Consider the following 24,375-nt stretch of genomic DNA (forward strand, 5'->3'; position numbering starts at 1 on the left):
GCTGTTGCCCAGCAGATCCAGGCTTATAATTCTACCTGCTCAGCAGGCACAACAGAAGAAAAGCTTATTTCCAAAGTTTACAGAAAAAGTCCCAGAGAGGGATATCACGCCCCCCACCCCCAAACACCCCTGGTTACTAAGACCAGATCAAGGAATATGTAAACTCACCAAACTGACAGCCTACCCCCCAAGCAGAGTGAGGTCATACACATATCACCATGCAGACTGAGGAGATTGCTCCCCAAAGGAAAACCAGGGTGCTAATATCAGAAAAGGGAAAGAATACTGAGCAGATACCCACCATGCACATGTTGAGTTTGAGGTGCTGCAACCTTTGCAATAGTAGATATCCAGTGATCTCAAGTTAAAGAGAGATGTCTGAATGGAGACATGGCTTGAGAAATTACCCTAGGACTTTATGGTAGGCTGGGTGGATCAGATGAGTTATTGGGGGAATGTGAAAAGAATGACCCCACAAGGGAGTGTGAAAAGAAGACCAAGGAAGAACTCCTGGGGTGGAGAGGCACCACCATTTTGTAGTAAGGCAGAAAGGAACACTGACCAGGAGAAAAGAAACGGGGGATTTTAGGAGTTGAGGACTAAGGGGACCTCAGCATTGGTCTTAGAAATCAGAAAAGCCTGGGGCTGGGAGTGTCCATTCCCCAGGAAAAACTGGAAAGGCAATGCCCAACCCGACAGCTTCTCCACGTCCAGCACGCACTACACATACACACGTGGGCTCCCGCCTCTGGCTTCACCCCTTATTCCTAGCTTGTTTGCCAATCTGTCGGTTAGTGACAGAGTCTCTCGGTCGCTAACTCCCGGGAGCAAGAGTCCTCGGAGTTACATCATATGCAGGGCAACGTGGCTGGCCAGGAGGCGGGGCCTCGACGTAGGCGGGACCCAGGAGCAAACCCAGTCCTCCAATGGGAGAGATGGGCTTGGGGGCTTGGATGCTGGGTTGGGACCACGGTGAGGACCTGGGGTCGCAAGCCCCAGAGTCCAGGGCCCAGGAAGCGGGGCTGCGGTAGGGGCGGAGAGATCCTGCTAGGTTCCGCCCCTGCTCTTGCCCGCCTCCCTTTTAAGCGCCTCCTGCCCAGCCTCGACTCCCGCTCGCTCCAACGCGCTCCCTCCTTCCCCGCCTTCCTTATCTCCCCGACTCCGCACGGTTCCTGTGGCCACCCCGCAGCCTCCGCCCAGGTGCCATGGCTGCTGTGTACCGCCCCGGCCTGCGGTGAGTGACCCCCAGCCTGGGGCCCACTCGCACTTCCCGCTGCGCTCCCCGCCTCAGGCTGCCTTCTCCTAGTTCCCGATGCAGGTCTCACGCGCAGCGCGTGCCTCCTACAGCCAGCCGCACTGGGTCTCCAGGTTCTGGTGCGCTCCTCCCCCACCTGCTTCGCTTGTCTGCCCGCGCCATCTCTATCTGCCACTCTTAGAACTTCCTCCGCTTCTCGCTCGCCCCTGCGGAGCTCAGTCTCCGCTAGCTGCCTTTCCTTCCCGGATGTAACTTTCAGACCCCTGACGGGGTTCATTCCGCGCCCCAGGGTGTGGTGGAAAGCAGTAGCACCCTGGGGCCAAGGGACATGAGCCCCATGGGGTTTGAGCTCAAAGCTCCCTAAAGAAGGTAGAAGGCAAACATCCATTCCCAGCCTTCCCGGGTTTGGAACCTGGCGGGAAGCCCAGCACTGCCAGACAGACCGGGGTCCTGGGGAGGGAGGGAAGCCAGACAGGAGTATGGGGCCAAGTTGCCTTCCTTTCTTACATGGCTGGCTTCTTCCTCTGTGAAGGCCCGGAGCTCCAGTCTTGTCCTGTCTGTCCTCTCTTTGTACAGCCTCCTCTCTTCTCTATGGACGCACCCGCCCCCCCCGCCCCCCCCCCCCCCGCCATTCTTCCTAGCTTTTGTCCGAACTGATCCCATATCTCTCCCACAGCCGTTCTCCCCAACCAGCCAAGTGGGTGGTTTATTGGAGGATAAGAAAAAGGTCCCTCTTAGGGGACTGGAGGAGAATGTAGGGGTCTCACAAGAGATAACCAGAGCCAGGCTCCAAACAAGAAAAGCTCTCCCGAAGACTGTGCCTTTAAAATCAATGTGCAGGGAAAACTCTCCCAAGCAGCAATAGACCCAGGTCCCAGGAGCCCTTCTTCCCTGCCAGTAGGCCACACTGGGCATCCATCCTGCTCTGACTGCTGGAAACCACCCCAGCTCCCACATCCATGATCTGAGTTTTCTCCCTTCCCCAGGCTTAAAGTCTCTGAGTCTGAGCTTCCTGCCATCTGATGTTCCACTCTACTACCAACCCCAAAATTTCTCTAGGCATGTGGTTTCTATGAAAGAAAGCCAGGGGAGGCTTAGGCTCAGGCCATCCTAGTAAGTGATGGGCTTCTGGTGGGCCAGGCCTTGGCATTTTAGAAAAAGATCACTAACTCCTCTGGCCTTTGCTCTCTCTGGATCACTCCACCCTGGATCCCAGCCAATCAGAACAGACCCTGCTTCTCTCTGTCCCAGGGGCATGACAGGACACACAATACAGGGACCCTGCCCTTCTATGAAGCAAGGCAAAAACCCCAGCTAGTAACACTCATACCTCAGTGTTCAGTCTTTCACATAGTTCAAAAATACCTGTCTAGTAAGAACATTTAATGTAACCCTTGTTGACACAGGTAGGCAGCAGCATATCTGTTTCCTAGAACCCCAACATCCAGTCCCCTATCTCTGTGTAAGAGCCCCAATCTAAGAACCTGGCACTGGAAAAGGCCTGTATCTTCTCACAAAGTGGGGCCTTTTGCTTGAGGCTTTCACAGTCTTACAGCATTCACATCAGAAGAAATAAATAAATAAAAACAGCTGCCACTTTAACTTCCAAAAACTATACTTGCGAATGGAAAGACCATGCCTGGAAATTTAAACACTAGACCCATGCAACTTATCTGGCAGTTTCTTGACACTTGGGCCAAAGGGCACCTGCTCATTTATAAACATAGACATAGTAAAATATGGGTGTGGACTATGTATCAGCATGCCTACACATACTTCCACAGCCAGGTGTGTACCTTCATGCTCATTTGGTCATATTTGTCTTTTGATGACCAGGAGATATCCTCTTTAAACCTCATAAAGGTCACAGGATGCATATGGCCTGAATCTATCCCACACACCACATACAATTTGCTCTTCATTGTGCCTGCACCGAAACATGCTTCCTGCTATCCCCCAAGCACTTGTCTACCCTCCATGAAAACATTTGCTTATTGTCTCCCTGTTTCTTCTCTTATAGGCTTAGCTGGCATGGGCTGAGCCCCTGGTGTTGGTCATCATGCCGCAGCATCCAGACCCTGCGTGTGGTCAGTGGAGATCTGGGCCAGCTGCCTGCTGGAGTTCGAGACTTTGTAGAGCACAGTGCCCGCCTGTGCCAACCAGAGAGCATCCACATCTGTGATGGGACTGAGGCTGAGAATACTGCCACACTGACCCTGCTAGAACAGCAGGGCCTCATCCGAAAACTTCCCAAGTACAATAACTGGTAAGCCCTGAGCTCAGCACCCCTCAGGATGGGGCAGCTGCTTGGATTAAGGTCAATTTTGAGTTTATCAAGACAAAATCAAATTGAACTAGACCTCCCAATGGAAGGAACAGAATGGGAATTAGGAATGATTGATGTTTTTGTATTAAAGAAAGAAGTTAATACAAATAAAATTATTTGGGTCCCTGCCCCTACCAATTCAGGAGTCATTTGCCAAGGATAAAGTCTACCAGAGGACTAGGGCCTTGGGAACCTCCTCTTAGATGGGACAAACCTTGGAAAAAGGGGCTAAGATATGAATGGATAGAAAAAAATTGAGTCAACAGAAGAACTATAGACAAAATTGGACTTGAAAAAAGCAGTTCTGGGAATGAAGGAGACCTGCTGGCCACACCTTCCTGACAATCCCCTCTCTCCCAGCTGGCTGGCCCGCACAGACCCCAAGGACGTGGCACGAGTAGAAAGCAAGACGGTGATTGTAACTCCTTCTCAGCGGGACACGGTACCCCTCCCAACTGGTGGGGCCCGTGGGCAGCTGGGCAACTGGATGTCCCCAGCTGAGTTCCAGCGAGCTGTGGATGAGAGGTTTCCGGGCTGCATGCAGGGTAACCAGGGCAGGGACACAGGCAGGGGCACAGATGGTATGACCAGGTTTGGAACCCTTTATCTAGGTGATGCTTTCCTCCACAGGCCGCACCATGTATGTGCTTCCATTCAGCATGGGTCCTGTGGGTTCCCCATTGTCCCGCATCGGGGTGCAGCTCACTGACTCAGCCTATGTGGTGGCAAGCATGCGTATTATGACCCGGTTGGGGACACCTGTGCTTCAGGCCCTAGGAGATGGAGACTTTGTCAAGTGTCTGCATTCTGTGGGTCAGCCCCTGACTTCACAAGGTGAGTACCTGCCCTGCTCAGGGAGGACACAGAGGTCCTCTTGCACTCAGCGAGAACCCCAAACTCCACTCTCAGACCCTGAGAACCTGTCCTCTGCAAATCCAGAGTAGCATTCTTGGCAAAGGGTGAAGCTGTGTTTGGAGAGCAGTTTGAACAGAGTTGAGAAAAGTCAGTCTTCCTGTCTAGTAAAGACAGGAGAGCTGATGAGGCAGGGGGCTTGAGCCATTCTGGGCACAACCACTGCTCCCAAGTGTTTCTCAGTTTGCCAAATCTTGATCCCTCCAGCCCCTGACACCCAGTTCTTGATGCCATTGCTAGCAGTCCTATGACCCCATTGTCCCCAGGGGAGCCGGTGAGCCAGTGGCCATGCAACCCAGAGAAAACCCTGATTGGTCATGTGCCTGACCAGCGGGAGATCATCTCCTTCGGCAGCGGCTATGGTGGCAACTCCTTGCTGGGCAAGAAGTGCTTTGCCCTGCGCATCGCCTCTCGCCTAGCCAGGGATGAGGGCTGGCTGGCGGAGCACATGCTGGTGAGGGCCTGGTGAGGAACTGGGCAGCCGTGGGGAGGGGGTCAGGGCAGGGGCGGGCCTGGCTAGTCTGCCTTAGCTTTGCCTCCTTCCTGCCAGGTGTCAAGCTGGTGTGCAGAGACTCTGCCCAAATGCTTGAAGCTTTGGCTCCAGGTTGCTAAACACTGCTACCCAAGTCTGTGGCAGAGCAGTACACCTGTTCAATGAATAAACATTGTTCCCCCCTTTTAGCCCCTAGCTCTCTTTCCCCACGCAGGCCATGCTCTGATCTTTGGTGATTGCCTGTTCCTTCTGTCCCAATGCACAGATCCTAGGCATCACCAACCCTGCAGGGAAGAAGCGCTACATAGCAGCTGCCTTCCCCAGTGCTTGTGGCAAGACAAATATGGCCATGATGCGTCCTGCATTGCCAGGCTGGAAAGTAGAGTGTGTGGGAGATGACATCGCCTGGATGAGGTTTGACAGTGAAGGTGAGGAGCACTCAGATCACAATCTCAGTTCTGGCTCTTATGGACCCCTCCAATGTGGTGAGCTTTTTCAGTGAGAACCTGTTCCTGAACAGCTGTCTCTGTCCCATACCTGCACTCAGCCACCCCAGAGACAAAAAGCCTTTCCACACTGGATCTAGGGTCCAGTTCAAGGCAGGGAGGGGGTAGAGCAGGACCTTCTTCAGCCTTGCACCTCAACTTTTCCTGGTGGGTCCTTCCTTTCTTTCACTTCTTCTTCTGACAGGTCGACTCCGGGCCATCAACCCTGAGAATGGTTTCTTTGGGGTGGCCCCTGGCACCTCTGCCACCACCAATCCCAATGCCATGGCCACAATCCAGAGTAACACTCTTTTCACCAACGTGGCTGAAACCAGTGATGGCGGCGTGTACTGGGAAGGGATTGACCAGCCTCTTCCACCTGGTGTCACCGTGACCTCCTGGCTAGGCAAACCCTGGCAACCTGGTATGTAGAGTAGGAAGTCATGACATAGTCCCCAGGGCCCAGACCTTAATGATGCAAATCTTCCTCCACATCCCCCATCTATCTTCTGTTCCTTTGGGAGGCACAGGAAATTATGAGTGTTTGCAGTTTCCAATCCCAGGCAAGATCTTAGGTCATGTCCCAACTCCACCAATCATTGGTTTGGAATTTGGCTAAATTTACTCCCTTAAGTTTCTCCACCAGTGGATGAAAATGTTTGTTTGGATGAGAATGTTTGTTAAATACTGATCTCAAGATTATTGGAGAACTAAATAATGCATAAAAGGGGTTTAGTATTACTGCTGAATATATACTGTTTTCAATAATAAATATAAGCTGGATTAATAAACAAAAAAGAGGAAGAGGAAGGACTGTCTTGAAAATTGTTACAGAAGGAATTGAACTCAGAGCAGAATCCATAAAGTTTGGTGCATTAGGAAATATGGAAGCCTGCCTCTCTTCTGCCCAACTCCTCCTGCCACTTGGCTCCCACTGTGCCCTGCATAATGGCCATTGTTTTTACTTTCTAAATGTCAGTGTTTTTACTCTCACCCTTCCCCTGTACTCTAACCCTTCTTCCACACTAAATCAGCCTAGCACTTTAGTGTTTCCCAGAAGCTAGTTTCTCAACCCTGTCATTTCCCAGGTGCCTCCCTGAGCCCTGCACTCTGGACCTTCAGCTTTCTGGCCTTCTGTAGTCAGAGAGCCCAGAGACCAAGAGGTAGAAGCAGAGAAGTGTGTAGTATTAGGAAGGTGACCTTGTGGTTGCTAAAACCTGTATTCAAGTTTGCCAGGCTGGCCTAGCAGGCACCTTCCTTGTCTAATCGCCCTTCATTTTCTCTAACACCATCATTAAACCCCCCTCATCCAACTGAGAAATCCGAGAAACTTTAATCTTTCCCCACAGGCTACTTCTGCAACCCTTTCATCAACTCTGAATTCAGGGGTATAACAGGGCGTCTTAGACCCAGCTTCAATTCCCAGAATAAATACCCTGTGCTAGGGTCCTACAATGGCAGCTAATGAAGGATGGCTGTTATTTGAGAGGTAGGCAGAGGTTGGGGAGAGGCAGTGGGTAGGAGTGTTGACTTTTTGGCTCCCTTGCTCCCCAGGTCTGACCAGCAACCTCCAATAGAGAAGGCACTGTGCCCATGTTGGTACTTCACACATGCGCCTGATTTGGTCCTAAGCCCTCTCCAGGGCACCTAAAGGTGCCAGGTGATCAGGGCTTCTCAGGTTATACTGCCTAGGCTATGTCTCTCTCTGAGTTACTCTAGTCCTACCATTCTGTCAGGCTCAAAGCAGGCCTAGGGAAATCAACAAAATTCTGTGAGCTTTGAAACCAATTCCGATATAGTGGGGCGCCGTGGCACATGCCTGTAATCCCCAGCAACTTGGGAGGCTGAGGCAGGAGGTTTGAGAATTCAAAACCAGCCTTAGCAAGAGCAAGGTGTGAAGCAATTCAGTGATACCCTGTCTCTAAATTAAATACAAAATAGGGCTGAGGATGTGGCTCAGTGGTTGAGTGGCCCTGAATTCAATCCCCAGTACTCCCTCCCCACCCCCCCCAAAAAAAAAAGATCAGATCGTGTTTGCATTTTGATAGCTCAGGAAGTTCTGTCATCTCTAGTTTGCTGATAGAAAGTCAATTGTCTGAAATACAAAACTGTTATTTTTCCCCTAGTGAATGCAGTTTTTGCTTTAGGTCTGGGAAATAATAATCCTATAAATAAAAAATTCATAGGGGAGGGGTTGGGGTTGTGGCTCAGAAGTAGAATGCTTGCCTAGCATGTGTGAGGCCCTGGGTTCGATCCTCAGCACCACATAAAAAATAAATAAATAAAGGTATTGTGCCCAACTACAACTAAAAAAATAATTTTTTTTTTTTTTTAAAAAAAGTTCATAGGGGAAAGATTATTGTAATCTCACATCAGTGTTAGCCCTATTCCCATGAGCCCTGGTCAATGCCAAGTACCTGTAGCTTGGCATAAACATTAGTGCCCTGTAGAACCCCAATTCCTCCTCCACTCTTTTTCTCTGGCAGCACCATTATGGAAAAATAACCAGACCTTGCTGGGCACAGTAGTGCACACCTATAATTCCAGCAACTCAGGAAGCTAAAGCAAGATAATAGAAAGTTCTAGACCAGCTTCAGCAACTTAGCAAGATCCTGTCTCAAAATAAAAAACACAAAGGTCTGGTAATGAAGCTCAGTGGTAGAGTGAGTGCTTGCCTAGCATGTGCAAGGCTTGTGGGTTCAATCTTTAGTACCAGATGGAAAAAATATCTGATCTTTTGGGGGCGGTCTCCTGGCTCCCTTCATCCTGTTCTTTACCACATAAGGCTGTAGATAGCTTATGAGGCAAAAAGAAATTATGCAAGAGTGTACGCACACGTATGTGTGTGTTGGGGGTGGGCATAACCTTGGAAGTGACAGTATTTGTATTTCCTCTGCCAGGTGACAAGGAACCCTGTGCACATCCCAATTCTCGCTTCTGTGCTCCGGCTCGTCAGTGCCCTATCATTGACCCAGCCTGGGAGGCCCCAGAGGGTGTCCCCATTGATGCCATCATTTTTGGAGGCCGCAGACCCAAAGGTAACACATGGACTCTGTGCCTTCTCGGTAAAAGGCCTAGCTCTAAACTAGGGTCCACTGTCCCTCCTGTACTTAAAGTTCAGGGAGCCTCAGCCTGGATCTCCAACTGTAGCTGGCTGTCTCCAGAGTTTTTCCCTGGTAAATGCAGAATTTGAAGGAAACAATAGGGTCTGAAAATGGGATAGCTGAGGTATTAGAAGAATGAGATTGTCATTATCAGAAGGGACAGAGTGAGGATCCAAAGAAAAGGGCTGTCTGTGACCCTGTTCATTGGTGTTCTAGGGGTGCCCCTGGTATATGAGGCCTTCAACTGGCGTCATGGGGTATTCGTGGGTAGTGCCATGCGCTCTGAATCCACTGCGGCAGCTGAACACAAAGGTAAGTACATTGCTCATCGCTTCGTCTCATGTGTGCCCACATCACCTTCTGTCTCCCTTTCTGAGCCAGATCTTCTTGCCCTCCCTGGAGTCTTCAGGGACTCCACCTCTTTCTACTTCTACCTTTACCCCCATTCTTTCTCTTCACTTTCTCTGAGGACATTCCAGAACTGTGAACCTTTTAAACTTCCTCCAACTGGATACAGTGTGCCCTTCCCTTCCCTCCTTAAAAGAGGAAGATTCTTTACCCATTCTTCTCCTGCCATAGGGAAGATCATCATGCATGACCCATTTGCCATGCGGCCCTTTTTTGGCTACAACTTTGGGCGCTACCTGGAACATTGGCTGAGCATGGAGGAGCGCAAGGGAGCCCAGCTACCTCGCATCTTCCATGTCAACTGGTTCCGGCGTGATGAGGCAGGCCAATTCCTGTGGCCAGGCTTTGGGGAGAATGCTCGGGTTCTAGACTGGATCTGCCGGCGATTAGAAGGGGAGGATAGTGGCCGAGAGACACCCATCGGGCTGGTGCCAAAAGAAGGAGCCCTGGATCTCAGTGGCCTTGGAACCATAGACACCACTCAGCTGTTCTCGCTCCCCAAGGACTTCTGGGAACAGGAGGTTCGTGACATTCGGAACTATCTGACAGAGCAGGTCAACGAGGATCTGCCCAAGGAGGTGTTGGCTGAGCTGGAGGCCCTGGAGGGACGTGTGCGCAAAATGTGACCCGACTCATACTGGCCAAATAGCACAATACCAACATCTGGGAAAAGGGAGCCCCAGGCTTGCAGAAAATATGAGCAGTTTGGTGTTAACATCTGAGACCAGACCACAGACCTCCCCCATACACTGTCCAATAATAAGAGATGCTCATTTATTTTATATAACATTTGTACTGTGTTCATTTCCTACCTACTTCACAGGTTTCCCTCTAACATCAATCTCACCTCTGGGTCACATAAGTAGGAACTGTTAGGAGAAGGCATTGCCCTCATGTATCCTGAGGTCTTAAAAAGATGTAGGCCTGAGCTAGTTCCTCAAGGCAGTCTCCAGGACTAAAATTCTTGATCTCCCACTGAGACATGCAGAAGCTTCTGTAGCTCCATTTACCAGTGACAGTGGTTCCAGTGTTCTCAAATCTGTTCTTACTGGGTATGATGGCATAGTCCTGTAATCCAGCAACTCACAAGGTTGAAGCAGAAGGATCCCAAGTTCAAAGGTAGACTCAGCAACTTAGTGAGACCCTGTCTCAAAATGAAAATGACTCGGAGTCAGGCATGGTAGTGCACACCTGTGATCCCAGCAGCTCAGGAGGTTGAGGCAGGAGGATTGTGAGTTCAAAGCCAGCCTCAGCAACTTTAGCGGGGCCCTGGAGGCCCTAACAACTCAGTAAGACCCTGTCTCTAATAAAATACAAAAAGGGGATGGGGATGTGGCTCACTGGTTAAGTGCTCCTGGGTTCAATCTCCAGTATGAAAATAATGACAATAATTTTAAAGTAATAAATAAATAGGGCTGCAGATGTAGCTCAGTGGCAGACTACCCCTGGATTCAATCTCTAGTACCTTTAAAAAATTTTTTTTGGTTTCCTATTATTCTTCAAAAAGATGACCAATTAGTTATAAACACATGCACACCATTATACACTCATGAACTTAAGTGTTTATTAAATTATCTTTATTAATGCTTGAATCATCCTTTGGCCATGGAAGCTCAGCTCCTGAGTCTGTTTGACATATTCTATAATTCCTACTTGATTCTTCCACATCTGGTATGGTTAACTGTTCCACACTAGTATATTTCCTGCCCCAGACCTGGAATCAACTATTTCTAAAAGCTCCAGTTTCTTTCAGTTGAGAATGGTATTTTAAGATTACAATCTATATGCTAAGAGTGTTCATTGCTTCTGGATTGGTGATTTTTAGTAGACTTTTTTTGGTGGCTTGAGATAGGAAAATGAAACATCCCATGAAGTCATATTGATATTTCCACTTCCTGTCCAAAATTAGGGCTAGAGTTTTTACTTCTATATTACATCTGCAGCTCCTATCCTACACACGAAAAAAAAAAAATCTGATTCTTAAGGACCTAAGACATGAGAGATGAGAGTCTTGGCATATCTCATAATTACTCAATTGCTTTCTAATCAACACATTTTAAGTCCCTAGGTAAATTATAATATTCCTCCCTTTCCATCTACACAGAGTGATAGAAGAAAACAAGGTATAAACACATGTATGGGCATCAGTCACTTCAGAAGATGGAACTTTCCCTTCAAGTTGCCTAGATAAACTGGGCATACTGGCATATACCTATAATCCCAGCTCCTGAAGAGGCAAGAAACCTGTCTCAAAAAAAAGAAAAGGGCTTGGGGTACAGGTCAGTGGTAAAGCATCCCTGGGTACAATCCCTAGTACTGAAAATATAAAAAAATATAAAGTCACCTAGAGATATCTCTCCGACCTCTGAGTGGTCACCAAGCTGGGGGTTGAAGTTTCAGTAGGCCAGAAAAAGTCAGGTCAGTCAGGGATTGAAAACTGCTTTCCTTCACTCCTCTCTAGTGCAGCCCGCCCCCTAGTGGAGATACTCAAGAGCAGGAAACAGGCCAAAGCAGCTCAGACAGGAAGTCAACTGTCTGATTCTTAGTATACTAGAAATGATTCTAAAATGGGTGCTGAAGATAAAAACTTTTCTGTAGTTGTAACTCTAGTGTAGCTGGGGAGAGTAGAGGCTGCCCAAATGAGAATCACTTTACAAATTCACCAAGCAACAAGCCAAACATCAAAATCAAGAAAGGGAAGGCCTGTAGAATCATAGAAATGACAACTGTAATTTTTTTTTATTTTTTATTTTTATTTTTTTGTGGTGTTGGGGATTGAACCCAGGCCTTGTGCATGCAAGGCAAGCATTCTACCAACTGAGCTATATCCCCAGCCCTGTAATTATTTTTAAAGATGTCATTTTATTTCTTTGAATAAAACACATTATATACCCCAAAATATAAATGCTTCTGGATTTTTTTTCTAGACATGTGTACTTGTACACATTTCAAAAATCATTATAGGACACAAGGAACATTTATAGGTTTAATTCATAGGTTTAAGATCTTTTATCTACAAAAGTGAATCAACAGGGGCTGTGGTTGTAGTTCAGTGGTAGAACGCTTACCTCAAGTGTGTGAGGAGGCTCTGGATTCAACACTCAGCATAAAAATACAATAAATAAAATGAAGGTATCGTGTTCACCTACAACTAAAAACAACAAAAAAAGTTTATTAAAAAAAAATGAATCAATAGAGCTGGGGTATAGCTCAGTTGTAGAGCACTTGCCCAGTATGCATGAGGTTCTGTGTTCAATGCCCAAGATCACAAAAAAAATCAATGGATCCAGTGATGGATATTACATTTTGTGTGTTGTTTTGAATTCTGAGACAGAGTTTAAGTTGGTAAGGGCCTTATTAAGTTACTATGGCTTCAAACTTGCAATCCTCCTGTCTCAACCTCCCAAGCCAATGGGGCCAATGGAATTACAGGCATGTGCCACTGCACCTAGCAAATACTGCTACTTTAGCATTTAATTTTCAGAAGGATTCACTTTGGTCCTAAAACATGATTTTTAAAAATATTTACCATGAATTTTAATGTTTTATTCAATAATGTATAAGTTCTACATTACTAAGGATTGGATTAACAAGATGTTCTTCAGGTGTAAGCTAGATTTGCAAATGGTAAAGAGAAGAAAAGGAAAGAGATCATCAAAAAATAAGTTATTGAGACTGAGGCAGGAGAATCCCAAGTTTATGCCAAGCTGAGGTAGGTGGGGGTGGTGGTGTTGGGAGTGTATATCAGCAGGAGAGCACTTATCTAGTATTTGCAAGGCCCTCTGTTCAATCCCCAGTACTTAAATACATACACACACACACACACCCTGGGATGAGTTAAACAGAAATTTTGTTTTGTTTTCTGGACCATAGGTGCTAGAATCATATTAATCATAATCCTTTGTTCATGGTACATCTTTGTCACTGTTTCATGCAAGGCCTTCTCCATTTCAGTATTTGTTTAATTATACAATGAGCCTGGGTATTTTTATACTTTCTAATACAAAAATAAGGCCATATTGGTTTTGTATTCCCCAGAATATGACACCAGAAGGACTAAATACCACCTTTTCTTTAGTGCTGGAAACTGAAACCAGAGCCTGAATGTATGCACTCCCACTGAGCGTGTTACACCCCTGGGCCCTACCACCTTTTTAAAAATTTAATGTTGTTTGCACAATTCTCCAAGAAATAAAAATAGAAGAAATCAACATCCCTTTTTTATTTATTGTTTTCACGGTGATGAGAATCAAACCCAGGACCTAGCACATGCTAGGCAAGCACTCTAACACTGAACTCCATTCTCTGCCCACTACACCATTTTAACGGTTACCAGGCACTTCTTGTACCATGTGGCTCCTAATTTATTTAACCAATCCCATATTGTAGGATATTTGGGTCTATTTTGTTCCCAATGTTCCACTATTATCAATGATTGTATGCAAAACATAAATTTTATGCAGGGTCAAGCTAAATAAGCCAAAGTGGTACCACTTAGTCAAAGTACAAAGCTGCGAGGAAGAGAACTTGATGCGGAGAGACAAAGTTTTCCTCAGATAAAACATTCTAGGAGGGTGCAGAAGTGGAAATAAGCAAGGCATTTATTTTATGCCTGGCAGAAATACTTAAAAGGGGGGAAAAATAGATTACAAAAACAATACAAGTAGGTTGGGAAGAGTTTTTATTAGAAAGAATAAAATGAACAATGGACCACTTATGGGTTCTTAGGAACTAACCAAAAGCTGCTCGAGGAGGATACTTCAGAGAATCAATGAGGTGGGGAGGCATGGAGAAAAATGTGTGGTGACTGGAAAAATTAACCTCAGGTAAAATATCTATAGGACTTAAAAAAACTGAACTTAAAGGCAAGGAAAAGATCAAAATAAGTCCAGATTTTCCCCGCTGGACAACCCAGAAACATGTTATTCTAAAGGCACAGAACAGCCTCCATAATTATGGAGTCCAGAGCAAGATAAAAATACGGGCCGCTTAAGTTATTAATAATTTCAAAACGGTGACACCAGAACATTATTACACTAAGCATGGGACTCTTCTAAGGGCAAAGCCCTCTGTTCGACCACAAAAGTCGCACGCCCACAAAGCAGGTCCCAGCGACGGGCTCGGGGGAATATCACCCCAAAGTCTTCCAGCAAGTGAGCTCCAGCCAGAGGAACTGAGGGCCCGCAATCCCCTCTCCGCCCTTAGGGAGCTAGGTAAAGAAATCTGGCAGCACTTCTAAGGGTCCCGAGCAGGTGGGGCTTAATGGAGCTCAAACCCCAGACCTTCGCACCCGCACAGCGAGGTCACATCTCCCAACCCCCAGCCCGGGCAAGGATCCCCAGACGTGGCAGGTCCCGGCCTTGGACTCAGCCCTGTTACTCATAAACTCGCAGGAGAGGGTAGGAGGCGGCGCGCGTGCACACCCTGAACTCGCGGCCGGGTACTGAGCCGCTCCGCGCGAAAACAGAGGGAAGATCGGCAAATCCTGACAGGCCAAGGGAGCGTCTCAGGGAACTGACGGAATCCGAAAGGCCCAAGGAGACAGAAGGGTATATTAGGGAGCGTCTGCAAAGACTGCAGAGGGAAGCCAAGGATCGTCTAAAAAGGACTAAGCGGAAAAGGGGTGGTCTAGTAAAGGCTCTTCCTACAAGAACAAGGTTTCCACAAGCTAAACCCACAAGAAAGGTGTGGGTCTGAGTCCCCCAACTGTGACGTAAAGGCGTCGGACACTCTTTGGGACAGAGTCGATGGAGCTTAGGCCAGCTAAGAGAACGAAAGAGAATGCTGGGGGATGGGACAAAGTGGAGGCTCCGGGGCAGTGTCCAAGAAGTTCAAGGCCAAATGATCTTTAGGGATCAACGGTAAACTGCATCCCTCGCTACAATACCTCTCAGTAGCTAATCATCAACCGATTCTTTTGTGAACCCCGCCTCCCAGTCATTACGTCTAGTTCCGCTATCTCTTAAGCAGAAAGCTACAAGTTTCCCGGTAGTCCTCTCCACCAAGAGTGAATGCCCCTCCTCTGTCACGCACTTCCTCCCGCCCACCTATCAATCACCGTACTCGGCGGTCCAGTTAGCGGATCAAGGGGGCGGAGCCATCAGGAGCGTCGCGTGACGTAGACAGCCTGCCGGCGGGGAAGCCGGGAGATGCATGACGAAGGAGGCGCGTGACGGAGGAGCGGTTGACGGAAGCTGCGGCAGCAGTCGGTGTAAACAAGGCCTCGCGCCTCCGCGGGTCCTGCGACCGCTCCTGGCTGGTGGGTGGTCCCGCACGGGGCGGTAACCGCCGGCTCCAGTGGGAGGTGCTTCTCGGCTTCCTCTCCCCTTTGGTGTACACACCCCCGGAACACCACGTGGGCGTGAGGCAAAGAAGGAAGGGGTGTTAGGCAGACTTCTAACTTCATTGGCTGTCGTTGCTGCCGGCTCCTGAAAGAAAGCACTCTGATTGGTCGGTAAGGGGGGTTGTCGGGGGTCTCTGAGTCCTAAGGCTTTTGATTGGTTGGATGAGATAAGCTAGTGAGGCGCTTTCTTCCGCGAGTGATTTTGATTGGTTGACCGGAGGGGTTACCTGGGACTCCACCCCCCAGGGGACTTTGATAGGTGAGTTTGAGGTAGGAAGCTGAGAAATTCCTCTTGAAAGGATTCTTATTTGTGAGTTAAGGTCGCACCCTAAGCTTCACTCCGCGTTCTTTGCTCACAGGATTGGGGAAGGTTTGTGTTCCCGAAGCGTTGGGAGTTGTCATAGGCTAAAGAGACGGGATCTCAGTCACTAAGAAGGGTCTCCCTCCTAGAGATAGCTACCGCCATCAACTCAGGAGATCCTGGTCTTTCTAGAGCAGACTTTGCTTTCAACAAACCCAAGGAGGTGACAAGAGGAGCCTCTGCACAGGACCTAAGGATGCTGTGATCAGAAGATGGGCTCTCGGAACAGCAGCAGCGCAGGATCCGGGTCTGGAGACCCCTCTGAGGGCTTGTCCCGAAGAGGGGCTGGCCTGCGTCGGAGCGAGGAAGAGGAAGAGGAGGATGAAGATGTGGATCTGGCCCAGGTACTGGCCTATCTCCTTCGCAGGTAACTTACTCTCTGGTGTGGCTCCACAAGGTGCCACCACAGTCCCTTGATCCCAACTCTAGGCAAGAAAATTACAGAGTATAGGGAATGAGCTTAGTCCAAGACGCTGTAATGTTTAAACCAAGCAGCCTTTCCCTACTGCACACCCATGGCACTCAGCTCCATGCCCAGTAAGAGTGGTTCTTACTTGGGGCCAATCAACAAAGGACCCACTCTTGTGTTGAAGGGGCTGCTTAGGGGAATTTCTCTGGCTATAACTACAGAATGTGATCTAACTTCCATGTAAGTAAAAGGAAAGAAAAAAACGGGGGGGGGCATTGATGGGAAAGGAGTTATTTGAGAGGTAAAGAGTTGGGGAGGGGGATGTTGAAGTAATTGACACATGATATGAGACCATGTGGATTTACTTGAAAAATAAGTTTAAATTGGCCTAACTCTAACAGTTTTTTTTTTTAAGATTTTTTTTTTTAGTTGTATGGACACAATACCTTTATTTTTATTTATTTATTTTTATGTGGTGCTGAGGATTGAACCCAGTGCCTCACACATGCTAGGCAAGTACTCCACCACTAGCCACAATCCCAGCCCCAAACTCTAACATTGTTTTTGAGGAAACAATTGCCTTGAAGAGAGTAACCACCAGGAATTGACTGGAAAAGGGTGCAGCTGGCTTTGTTTCTTTTTGTGTGGCTCCTTAGAAGATAAACTTTGAGAGCCCTAAGAATATTGTGTTCCATGCTGGATTCCTCTAACAGAGGCTCAGAAGGAAATGCTCTCCTGTTTAGTTCTTGGAGAGGTCAGCTTAGTAGGTCAGCCTCCACAGCATGTTAGGGTTCTCTGCTCTTGCACCAAAAGTACAAATCAGTTTTCTACAGTGTCTTATGGGAGACTGAAAATAACAGCCAAGGGCTAGTTAGCCTCAAACGTCAAAATGAGTACCAAAGGTAAGAGCTGGGTAGCTATTGACTCTGAATTTAGTTGGTTTGGAGAAAGGGGTCCCCTCCTTTATAATGGGGGGGGGTCTCTCCACAGAGGCCAAGTGAGGTTGGTGCAGGGAGGAGGTGCAGCAAATTTACAACTCATCCAGGCCCTCTCGGACTCGGAAGAAGAGCATGACAGTGCCTGGGATGGTCGTCTCGGAGATCGATACAATCCACCTGGTAAGAGGATAGACCAAAACCTTAATGTTTAAAGATTTTTCACTAGGAAACCCTTTTTTATTCTGGTGAAGGATAATAGGTTAATTTGAAAAAAAAAAAAAGAGGATGGGATAATTGAGGAAATGAGGGAATATAGCCCCTGTATATATTCAGCCATATTGGGTGGGCTTGGGCATAATTTTGGTATCTTCTGGGGCTGGAAGACCCAGAAACTTCTTTTTGGTATTCACAGTGGATGCAACCCCTGACACCCGGGAACTGGAATGCAATGAGATCAAGACACAGGTGGAACTAGCCACTGGGCGGCTGGGACTTAGGCAGGCATCCCAGGAGAACAGTTTTCCTCGAATGCTACACCAGGTAGGCCTCTCCACCTCCAGCCAGCCTAGCAGCAGACCTGCTAGGCAACCAGAGAGAAAAAAGAAGCAAACTTTGCAAGGAAACCTCAAGTGCTGGGGCTGGAGAGTTAGCCAGTCCATATTGGACAGACTACTGTGTGTGGTGTGTGTTTCAGTAGCAAAAACAATTTCCTTGGAGGAGGGGGTTGGTGTGACTGAAGTGGCCCTCTATTTCTGCTAGCAATATTCCCCAATCCCTTCCATTTAGAGAGAACGGGGCCTCTGCCACCGGGGAAGCTTCTCCCTTGGAGAACGGTCTCGAGTGATGTCTCAGTGAGTATGGGGCTTGGTGGAGAGATTCTAAGGGCCAGATAGATCTTTTCTCCTAAATATTGAAGGGGTAGGTGTTAAAGGATCTTCTGAGATATTAAGGTTAGTTAAAAGGGGTTGAGGCTTTGAGAATAAACAAAATGGAAAAGTATAGAAATTTAGAGGATGGTGGAATAGCTGAAGGTAAAAAGGAATAATGTGTTTTTACTGGCGTTACATTCTGCTAACTGAAATTCTTATTCTGAGCTCCACTTACCCTTCACTTTGCTTCCCCAGCTTCTTGCCCAATGGTCTGGGCTTCACTGATACCTACTCACAGAAGGCTTTCTGTGGTATCTACAGCAAAGATGGTCAAATCTTCATGTCTGCTTGCCAAGGTACCAGACCCAGCTCCTATAATTATACTGCCTTTTTCTGGAACAAGGAATGAGTTTACTGAGGACAGAAAGTCATAGACCATGGAGCTCAGAACCTAATTTAGTGATGCTTAGTTAGCACCTGCTTCCCATGATAAAGGAAAGAGTCTACAGACACTGAGAGAGAGGTATGATCTAGGAAGGGTACAAAAAGGTGTTCCATAATTCTGCCTGATTCCTACTTACACAGACCAGACAATCCGACTGTATGACTGCCGATATGGCCGTTTCCATAAATTCAAGAGTATCAAGGCCCGGGATGTAGGCTGGAGCGTCTTGGATGTGGCCTTCACCCCTGATGGGAACCACTTCCTCTACTCCAGCTGGTCTGATTACAGTGAGTATACACCAGACTTCTATGTCTCCAGCCTAGAATATGAGATTTCCATGCATCCTTCTCTGAGACAAGACTCCATGTCCTGTCCTGAGAAAATCACTCTCAAGGTGCTCTGATGACCTTACCTTTTTTTCTGTGTCTTCCATAGCTTCATTTCCACATTCTGTCCACAGCCCTGAAAAATTTTTGTTTCTTTTGCTTCCCTTAGTTCATATCTGCAATATCTATGGGGAAGGAGACACACACACTGCCCTGGATCTAAGGTATTGGCTTCTCTTTCTCATCATACTCTCTAGAAACTTCTCAAGGAAGTCTCCCCAGGAGCAAACCTCTTGAACTGAAACTCCCACTTAGAGGGAAAAGTATACTGGTTGCAAGTTTCTCTGCATGGATTCCTGGGAGGGAATTGTCAGCCAGAAGACCAGGGTGAAATAGACAGTTACAGGATTATTTATAGGTTCTCATTAATGTGGTCTGCATTCTAGCATGTATCGGAAGGCTTTCTTGTTCTTTTTTTTATAATCCTTGTCAGATTCTCTGTAGATTAACAAAAGCTATAGGGTAGTCCACCCAACACAACTCCTTTGCTTTCTTCAGACCAGATGAGCGTCGCTTTGCTGTCTTTTCCATTGCTGTCTCCTCAGATGGACGAGAAATACTTGGGGGGTAAGTGTTTGTGGGGGATGTCCCCCTCAATTAATGAGATAGAGAAGTTCTGCTAGAGATCACTTCTGCTGTCACAGAGGCTGAACTGTTAGCTATGGACAACAACCAGTCTTCTCTAAATTTGGGGTTTATGAGCTGCTTCCCCTCTTGCTCACCATTTTCCCAACATGAGGAAACAGTTCTCAAGTCTCCTTGAAAACAAAGCTTGGGGCTGGGGATGTGGCTCAAGCGGTAGTGCGCTCGCCTGGCATGCATGCAGCCCGGGTTCGATCCTCAGCACCACTACAAACAAGGTGTTGTGTCCACTGAGAACTAAAAAATAAACATTAAAAAATTCAAAAAAGGGGCTGGGGATGTGGCTCAAGCAGTAGCGCGCCTGCGTGGCATGTGTGCGGCCTGGGTTCGATCCTCAGCACCACGTATAAACAAAGATGTTGTGTCCGCCTATAACTAAAAAATAAATACTAAAGTTCTCTCTCTTTCTCTCTAAACTCTCTCTCTCTCTTAAAAAAAAAAAAATTCAAAAAAAAAAGAAAACAAAGTTCACTCTTGTCCTACGTCCTGTATAGGAACAGACAAGGGCTTGACCCTCAATAAAACTTCTCAGCAGGACTCTCCAGAGTATACATAAAATTGGTCCACTCAGTCATGGCTCTAGCACCCTCCTTATCCCTTCCCTTTCAGGGCCAATGATGGCTGTCTGTATGTCTTTGACCGAGAACAAAACCGGCGCACCCTTCAGGTATTATTCCTGAGACTTAAAGCCTCTGTCTTCTGGTCTTTGACCTATTTTAAGGAATCTTAAGTGTGTTAGCCTTCTTCTCCTCTAGATTGAATCTCATGAAGATGATGTGAATGCAGTGGCCTTTGCTGATATAAGCTCCCAGATCCTGTTTTCTGGGGGAGATGATGCCATCTGCAAAGTATGGGATCGACGCACCATGCGGGAGGATGACCCCAAGCCCGTGGGTGCACTGGCTGGACACCAGGATGGCATCACATTCATTGACAGCAAGGTGGGCAGAGAGGCAGGGCAGCACAGCCAGGCTACTGAAGTTCTGGTTGCCCAGGAGGGTGTGAAGGATACTGGTGTGGGTATTTGACAAGCTCTTCATTAGCCGGGGTGTGCAAGAGCAGTAGTTTAGAGAAGGGGCTTAAACTAGGAAACATGAGCTCCCTCATATCTGCCAATCCTTAAGAAGCAGGCAGGGTTTTCTTTACAAGAAAAGTAGAGGACATCTAATCTAGAATAAAATAGGATATTCAATCAGTACCCTGGGCAAAGAAAGGAAAACCTAACTAGAGGGTGAGATCTGAAGCAGAGCATCAAAGATGAACTCACCTGGATGAAGAAAGAGGCAAGCAAAATCAGAAAAGGAAAGGTTCTTACCCCTCAGCTAGAGCAGGGAACTAGATTAACAGGTAGTGACATGGCAAACTCTGATCTATCTTTGGATTCATAGGGTGATGCCCGGTATCTCATCTCCAACTCCAAAGACCAGACCATCAAGCTCTGGGATATCCGACGCTTTTCCAGCCGGGAAGGCATGGAAGCCTCACGCCAGGCTGCCACCCAGCAAAACTGGGACTACCGTTGGCAGCAGGTGCCCAAAAAAGGTGAAAATGAAAAGAATTGAGATTTAGACTTAAGAATTGGGTTGGAAATGAAAGTACTTGATCACTGGTAGGGTCTGGCATGGGCTCAATGGATTCATCTGTAGCCCGGGAGTCCCGGAGCCCTATCACAACCCCCTTTTCTAGGCATTAACCCTTGATTCACTGGCCCACGAGGATATCCAGGGATTCCCAGGGTTGAAGGCTGGGGATCACCCAGAGCCAATCAGTACAAAAGTATATTGATCACTGTTGACTGTTGGGTGGGGAAAGAGTTAATATTTGAGAGCTGGGGACATAACTCAATGGTAGAGCACTTGCCTAGCATGTGTGAGGCACTGGGTTCAATCCCCAGTGTTGCCCCCAAAAAAAGTCAAGACTAGAGAGACCGTTGTCTCTGAGTCTTTGCTAAGAACAACTGGACAATCCAGAAGCAGACTCCCTAATTTAGAGCTTTCCATGAATCCTTACCCAGCCTGGCGGAAGTTGAAGCTCCCAGGGGACAGCTCCTTGATGACCTACCGAGGCCACGGGGTGCTGCATACCCTCATCCGCTGCCGCTTCTCCCCGACTCATAGCACAGGCCAGCAGTTCATCTATAGTGGCTGCTCCACTGGCAAAGTGGTTGGTAAGGATTGTGTCAGAACAGGGGGCTTGGGAAGAGCAGGAATGTTTCTCTGGCATTCCACCTATAACCAGAGCAACCAAAAAAAAAAAAAAAAAAAAAAAATCCAAATGACAACTCCTAGTGAAATTTAATTTGGCCTGGAGCAGGGGAGGCTTAAACAGAGAATAAAAAACATTCTGTTTGTGAGCATTTTAAATTAAGAAAAGGGACATGGAATTTAGTCAGTAAACATAATCGATTACTAAAAATATAGTTTGTTATGTTTTCTTAGTCAAGGAAAGGGGTTACAGATGAAAGGTAGGAGGAAACAGGCAAAAAGAATGACACAAAAAGAGAGCATCAAGTAGCAAAGGACTTCCAATCACTGAAGCAAGAGGAATGCACAAAAAGAAACACAAGCAGAACTATAGATAGAAAAAGCTTGACAGCATGCTGCACCTAGGTAGGTACACAGAGACCCATGCAGAAATGAGAGATGCACCCTGTCTAGCCAAGGACAAGCAGGTGCAGAATTCACTTTTGCCACTGTCTGTATCTTGCTAAGAGCTTTAAGGCAACTGTTTTCTAAAGTTAGGCCTTTGAATTTTAGCTGAGGATCAGGGATACCAACATACCATAGCCTCAACCTAAGCTGGGGAAGGAATCCAAAATAACCCCATTCCCATGGGAAAATGGGAAGTTGCCCAAGAGTTAGGTCATTGGTGCCTTTTGGGGAGCCAGTGGGTGCCTTAAAGGTCTGTGGCAGCTCCTCTCCACTCTGGCTTTCCCGGACAGTGTATGATCTCCTCAGTGGCCACATCGTGAAGAAGCTGACGAACCATAAAGCCTGTGTGCGTGATGTCAGTTGGCACCCCTTTGAAGAGAAGATTGTCAGCAGTTCGGTGAGGTTGCAAGTTTGAGGGACCAGTACATATCTGGGACTTAGACCTGGGAAGGGGCAGCACCCCCTGACTACTTGGTACCTTCTGCCCTGCAGTGGGACGGGAACCTGCGTCTGTGGCAGTATCGCCAGGCTGAGTACTTCCCGGATGACATGCCAGAGACAGAGGAACGCACCAGTGCCCCTACCCCAGTGCTCCGCTCTTGTACGGCCTTTTCCTCACCCCAGTAGATCAGACGTCCAGCTCCTTACAGGGTGAACCTCTCAACAAATTCTCTTCCTCTTTCTCCTCCTCTTTCTCTTCTGGGGAATGTCTGGAGGAATCTCTGGAATTGGGTGGCAAGAAACAGAAGCCCAGGCTTTTGGCTAGCCCTGCAAGATCCACCCCACAAGGCCAGGTGGTCTTCTCATGTATGCACACCCAGTAGGCTTGGGTTCCTATCTCTGGCCAGGGTCTGGTGGGACTTCTGCCAGCAAGAGAATTGTCCTGAGTGTTTTTAATCATGTTATGATGTTAGGTGTTTGCTCCTAGATAGATGCCTGAGGACAGGTGTAAATTAACCTGTCAGCCAGGCCCATTGCCCAGGTCTTCACATTGAGGATTAGATTGGCCAGTCAGAGAGCCAGGTGTCCTGGCCTTTCTTCTTGAGGTCTAAGGGGGTGGGGAGGGCAGGATAGATAAAGGTGTTTCCTTAGCACTCTCCTGGGGTGAAGATTATGTCTTCTCTCTTGCCTGGGTCTTTGGATTTGGACAGGCTGTGATGTGAGAGGCAGGGGTCTCCAAAAGTTTCACGCAGCCCCACATGGCACAGGCCCTACCTTTCTGAAAGTCCTGTCATGTTGGAGGTCAGCAGCTTCAAGGAAGGAGGTTGAAATAGGGCTCCTTTGTCCTTTCACTGGCTTTGGCTCCCTCAATAAATCCTCTGTGGGAACCTGGCTCAGTGTCTCTGCTCACTGTTTCTTTTTCATATCTAGTTCTTTTATCCTCTCACTTTAACAGTTTCAACAAAGCCTTCAGGTATGTTCCTCAGTAGAAGAAAACATCCTTTTGACACCCTATGAGAAAAGAAAATGCTAAAATTGTTTATTAACTGAGCTTTGCAACAGGGTCTCCCTGTCAAACTCAGAAACTTCCCAGGAGACAGCAGAAGATAAGCACAGTTTTTGTTACAGCCCAGGAATACTGTGAATAGCTCTGTTCTAGAGCTGCTCCAGTCTTCACAAGAGGTGGTGAGTGAACACAGAGCCAGAGAAAACCCCATGTGGATGCCTACCATTCAGAACTTCAGGCCTCAGAGGAAACTGAAGGCTGAGTGAGATTGTTTCACATCTGGCTCTGATGAGATCTTTCCCCACAGCATGTCTTGCTCTCTAAGGCAATTTAGAAACCCAGGTGTACACTTCCAGGGATTCTCACAGCAAAGGGTAAAAGGGGTACCTATTTAAGAGCTAGATAGGTATGGTGTTTTTGTTGTGAGGTGAGGTCTCACCACATTACCCAAGCTGATCTCAAAACTCCTGGACCCAAGTGATTCTTCTGCCTCAGCTTCCCAAGTAGCTGGGAATACAGGAGTAGCCATCATGCCTGGCCCCAAATAGATACTATTAAAAGATAACTGTCCAGTTCCTCAGCCTCTACATGTTCTTATTCCTTAGATTAATCTACCTAGTGTGAAACTATCATGCCAGATCTCCTTTCCCACCTGCCCTTTCAGTCCTCCCCCATCACTTCACCACCAGGATCCCTCCCAGCTCACCCAGAATCTATTAATTCCAGGTGCCAAATTAAGAGGCAAATTAAAATCAGTATCCCCAAAGCCTCATCTGATCAAGGTCTCAGGGACCATCCATCCTCTCAGGCATTTTCAGTATGATTTTATGTTATTGAACTGTGTAAACTGTTTTTAATACTAATTGTATATTTTGTACTACTAACAATTATAATGAAAATT

The 24,375-nt window shown here is 47.4% G+C and overlaps 2 protein-coding genes across 11 annotated transcripts; both read left to right on the forward strand.

Annotated features, from left to right (window-relative positions):
- Positions 1-941: 941 nt before the first annotated feature.
- On the forward strand, positions 942-9,770 carry Pck2 (phosphoenolpyruvate carboxykinase 2, mitochondrial). The gene is made up of 10 exons (XM_076850038.1): positions 942-1,234; positions 3,276-3,521; positions 3,942-4,126; positions 4,212-4,415; positions 4,760-4,947; positions 5,252-5,414; positions 5,677-5,895; positions 8,372-8,509; positions 8,792-8,887; positions 9,155-9,770. The coding sequence occupies exons 1-10, from the start codon at positions 1,206-1,208 to the stop codon at positions 9,607-9,609; spliced, it is 1,923 nt and encodes a 640-aa protein (XP_076706153.1). The 5' UTR covers positions 942-1,205; the 3' UTR covers positions 9,610-9,770.
- Positions 9,771-15,099: 5,329 nt separating this feature from the next.
- On the forward strand, positions 15,100-23,360 carry Dcaf11 (DDB1 and CUL4 associated factor 11). 10 transcript variants are annotated; one of them, XM_076850039.2, is made up of 15 exons: positions 15,100-15,437; positions 15,820-16,054; positions 17,087-17,214; positions 17,447-17,574; positions 17,821-17,885; positions 18,159-18,259; positions 18,489-18,635; positions 18,844-18,898; positions 19,233-19,301; positions 19,986-20,043; positions 20,132-20,317; positions 20,765-20,918; positions 21,391-21,543; positions 22,318-22,424; positions 22,520-23,360. In XM_076850039.2, the coding sequence occupies exons 2-15, from the start codon at positions 15,900-15,902 to the stop codon at positions 22,652-22,654; spliced, it is 1,641 nt and encodes a 546-aa protein (XP_076706154.1). In that variant the 5' UTR covers positions 15,100-15,437; positions 15,820-15,899; the 3' UTR covers positions 22,655-23,360. The 10 variants fall into 10 exon arrangements, with proteins under 10 accessions (XP_076706154.1, XP_076706155.1, XP_076706157.1 ...); XM_076850040.2 differs by having other exon boundaries at positions 15,825-16,054; XM_076850042.2 differs by having other exon boundaries at positions 15,100-15,433; positions 15,825-16,054.
- The last annotated feature ends 1,015 nt before the right edge of the window (positions 23,361-24,375 follow it).

The sequence above is a fragment of the Callospermophilus lateralis genome, chromosome 3 (genome assembly GCF_048772815.1).
Source record: "Callospermophilus lateralis isolate mCalLat2 chromosome 3, mCalLat2.hap1, whole genome shotgun sequence".
In the NCBI taxonomy this organism is placed as follows: Eukaryota; Metazoa; Chordata; class Mammalia; order Rodentia; family Sciuridae; genus Callospermophilus; species Callospermophilus lateralis.

Bases quoted from the DNA above. Each gene is read 5' to 3' on its own strand.
- Pck2 (XM_076850038.1), top strand. From the start codon at position 1,206: ATGGCTGCTGTGTACCGCCCCGGCCTGCG. The intron at 5,896-8,371 runs GTATGTAGAGTA...TTCCTCTGCCAG, and splicing joins AGGCAAACCCTGGCAACCTG to GTGACAAGGAACCCTGTGCA. The intron at 8,888-9,154 runs GTAAGTACATTG...CTCCTGCCATAG, and splicing joins TGCGGCAGCTGAACACAAAG to GGAAGATCATCATGCATGAC.
- Dcaf11 (XM_076850039.2), top strand. From the start codon at position 15,900: ATGGGCTCTCGGAACAGCAGCAGCGCAGGATCCGGGTCTGGAGACCCC. The intron at 17,575-17,820 runs GTAGGCCTCTCC...CCTTCCATTTAG, and splicing joins TTCCTCGAATGCTACACCAG to AGAGAACGGGGCCTCTGCCA. The intron at 17,886-18,158 runs GTGAGTATGGGG...TTGCTTCCCCAG, and splicing joins CGGTCTCGAGTGATGTCTCA to CTTCTTGCCCAATGGTCTGG.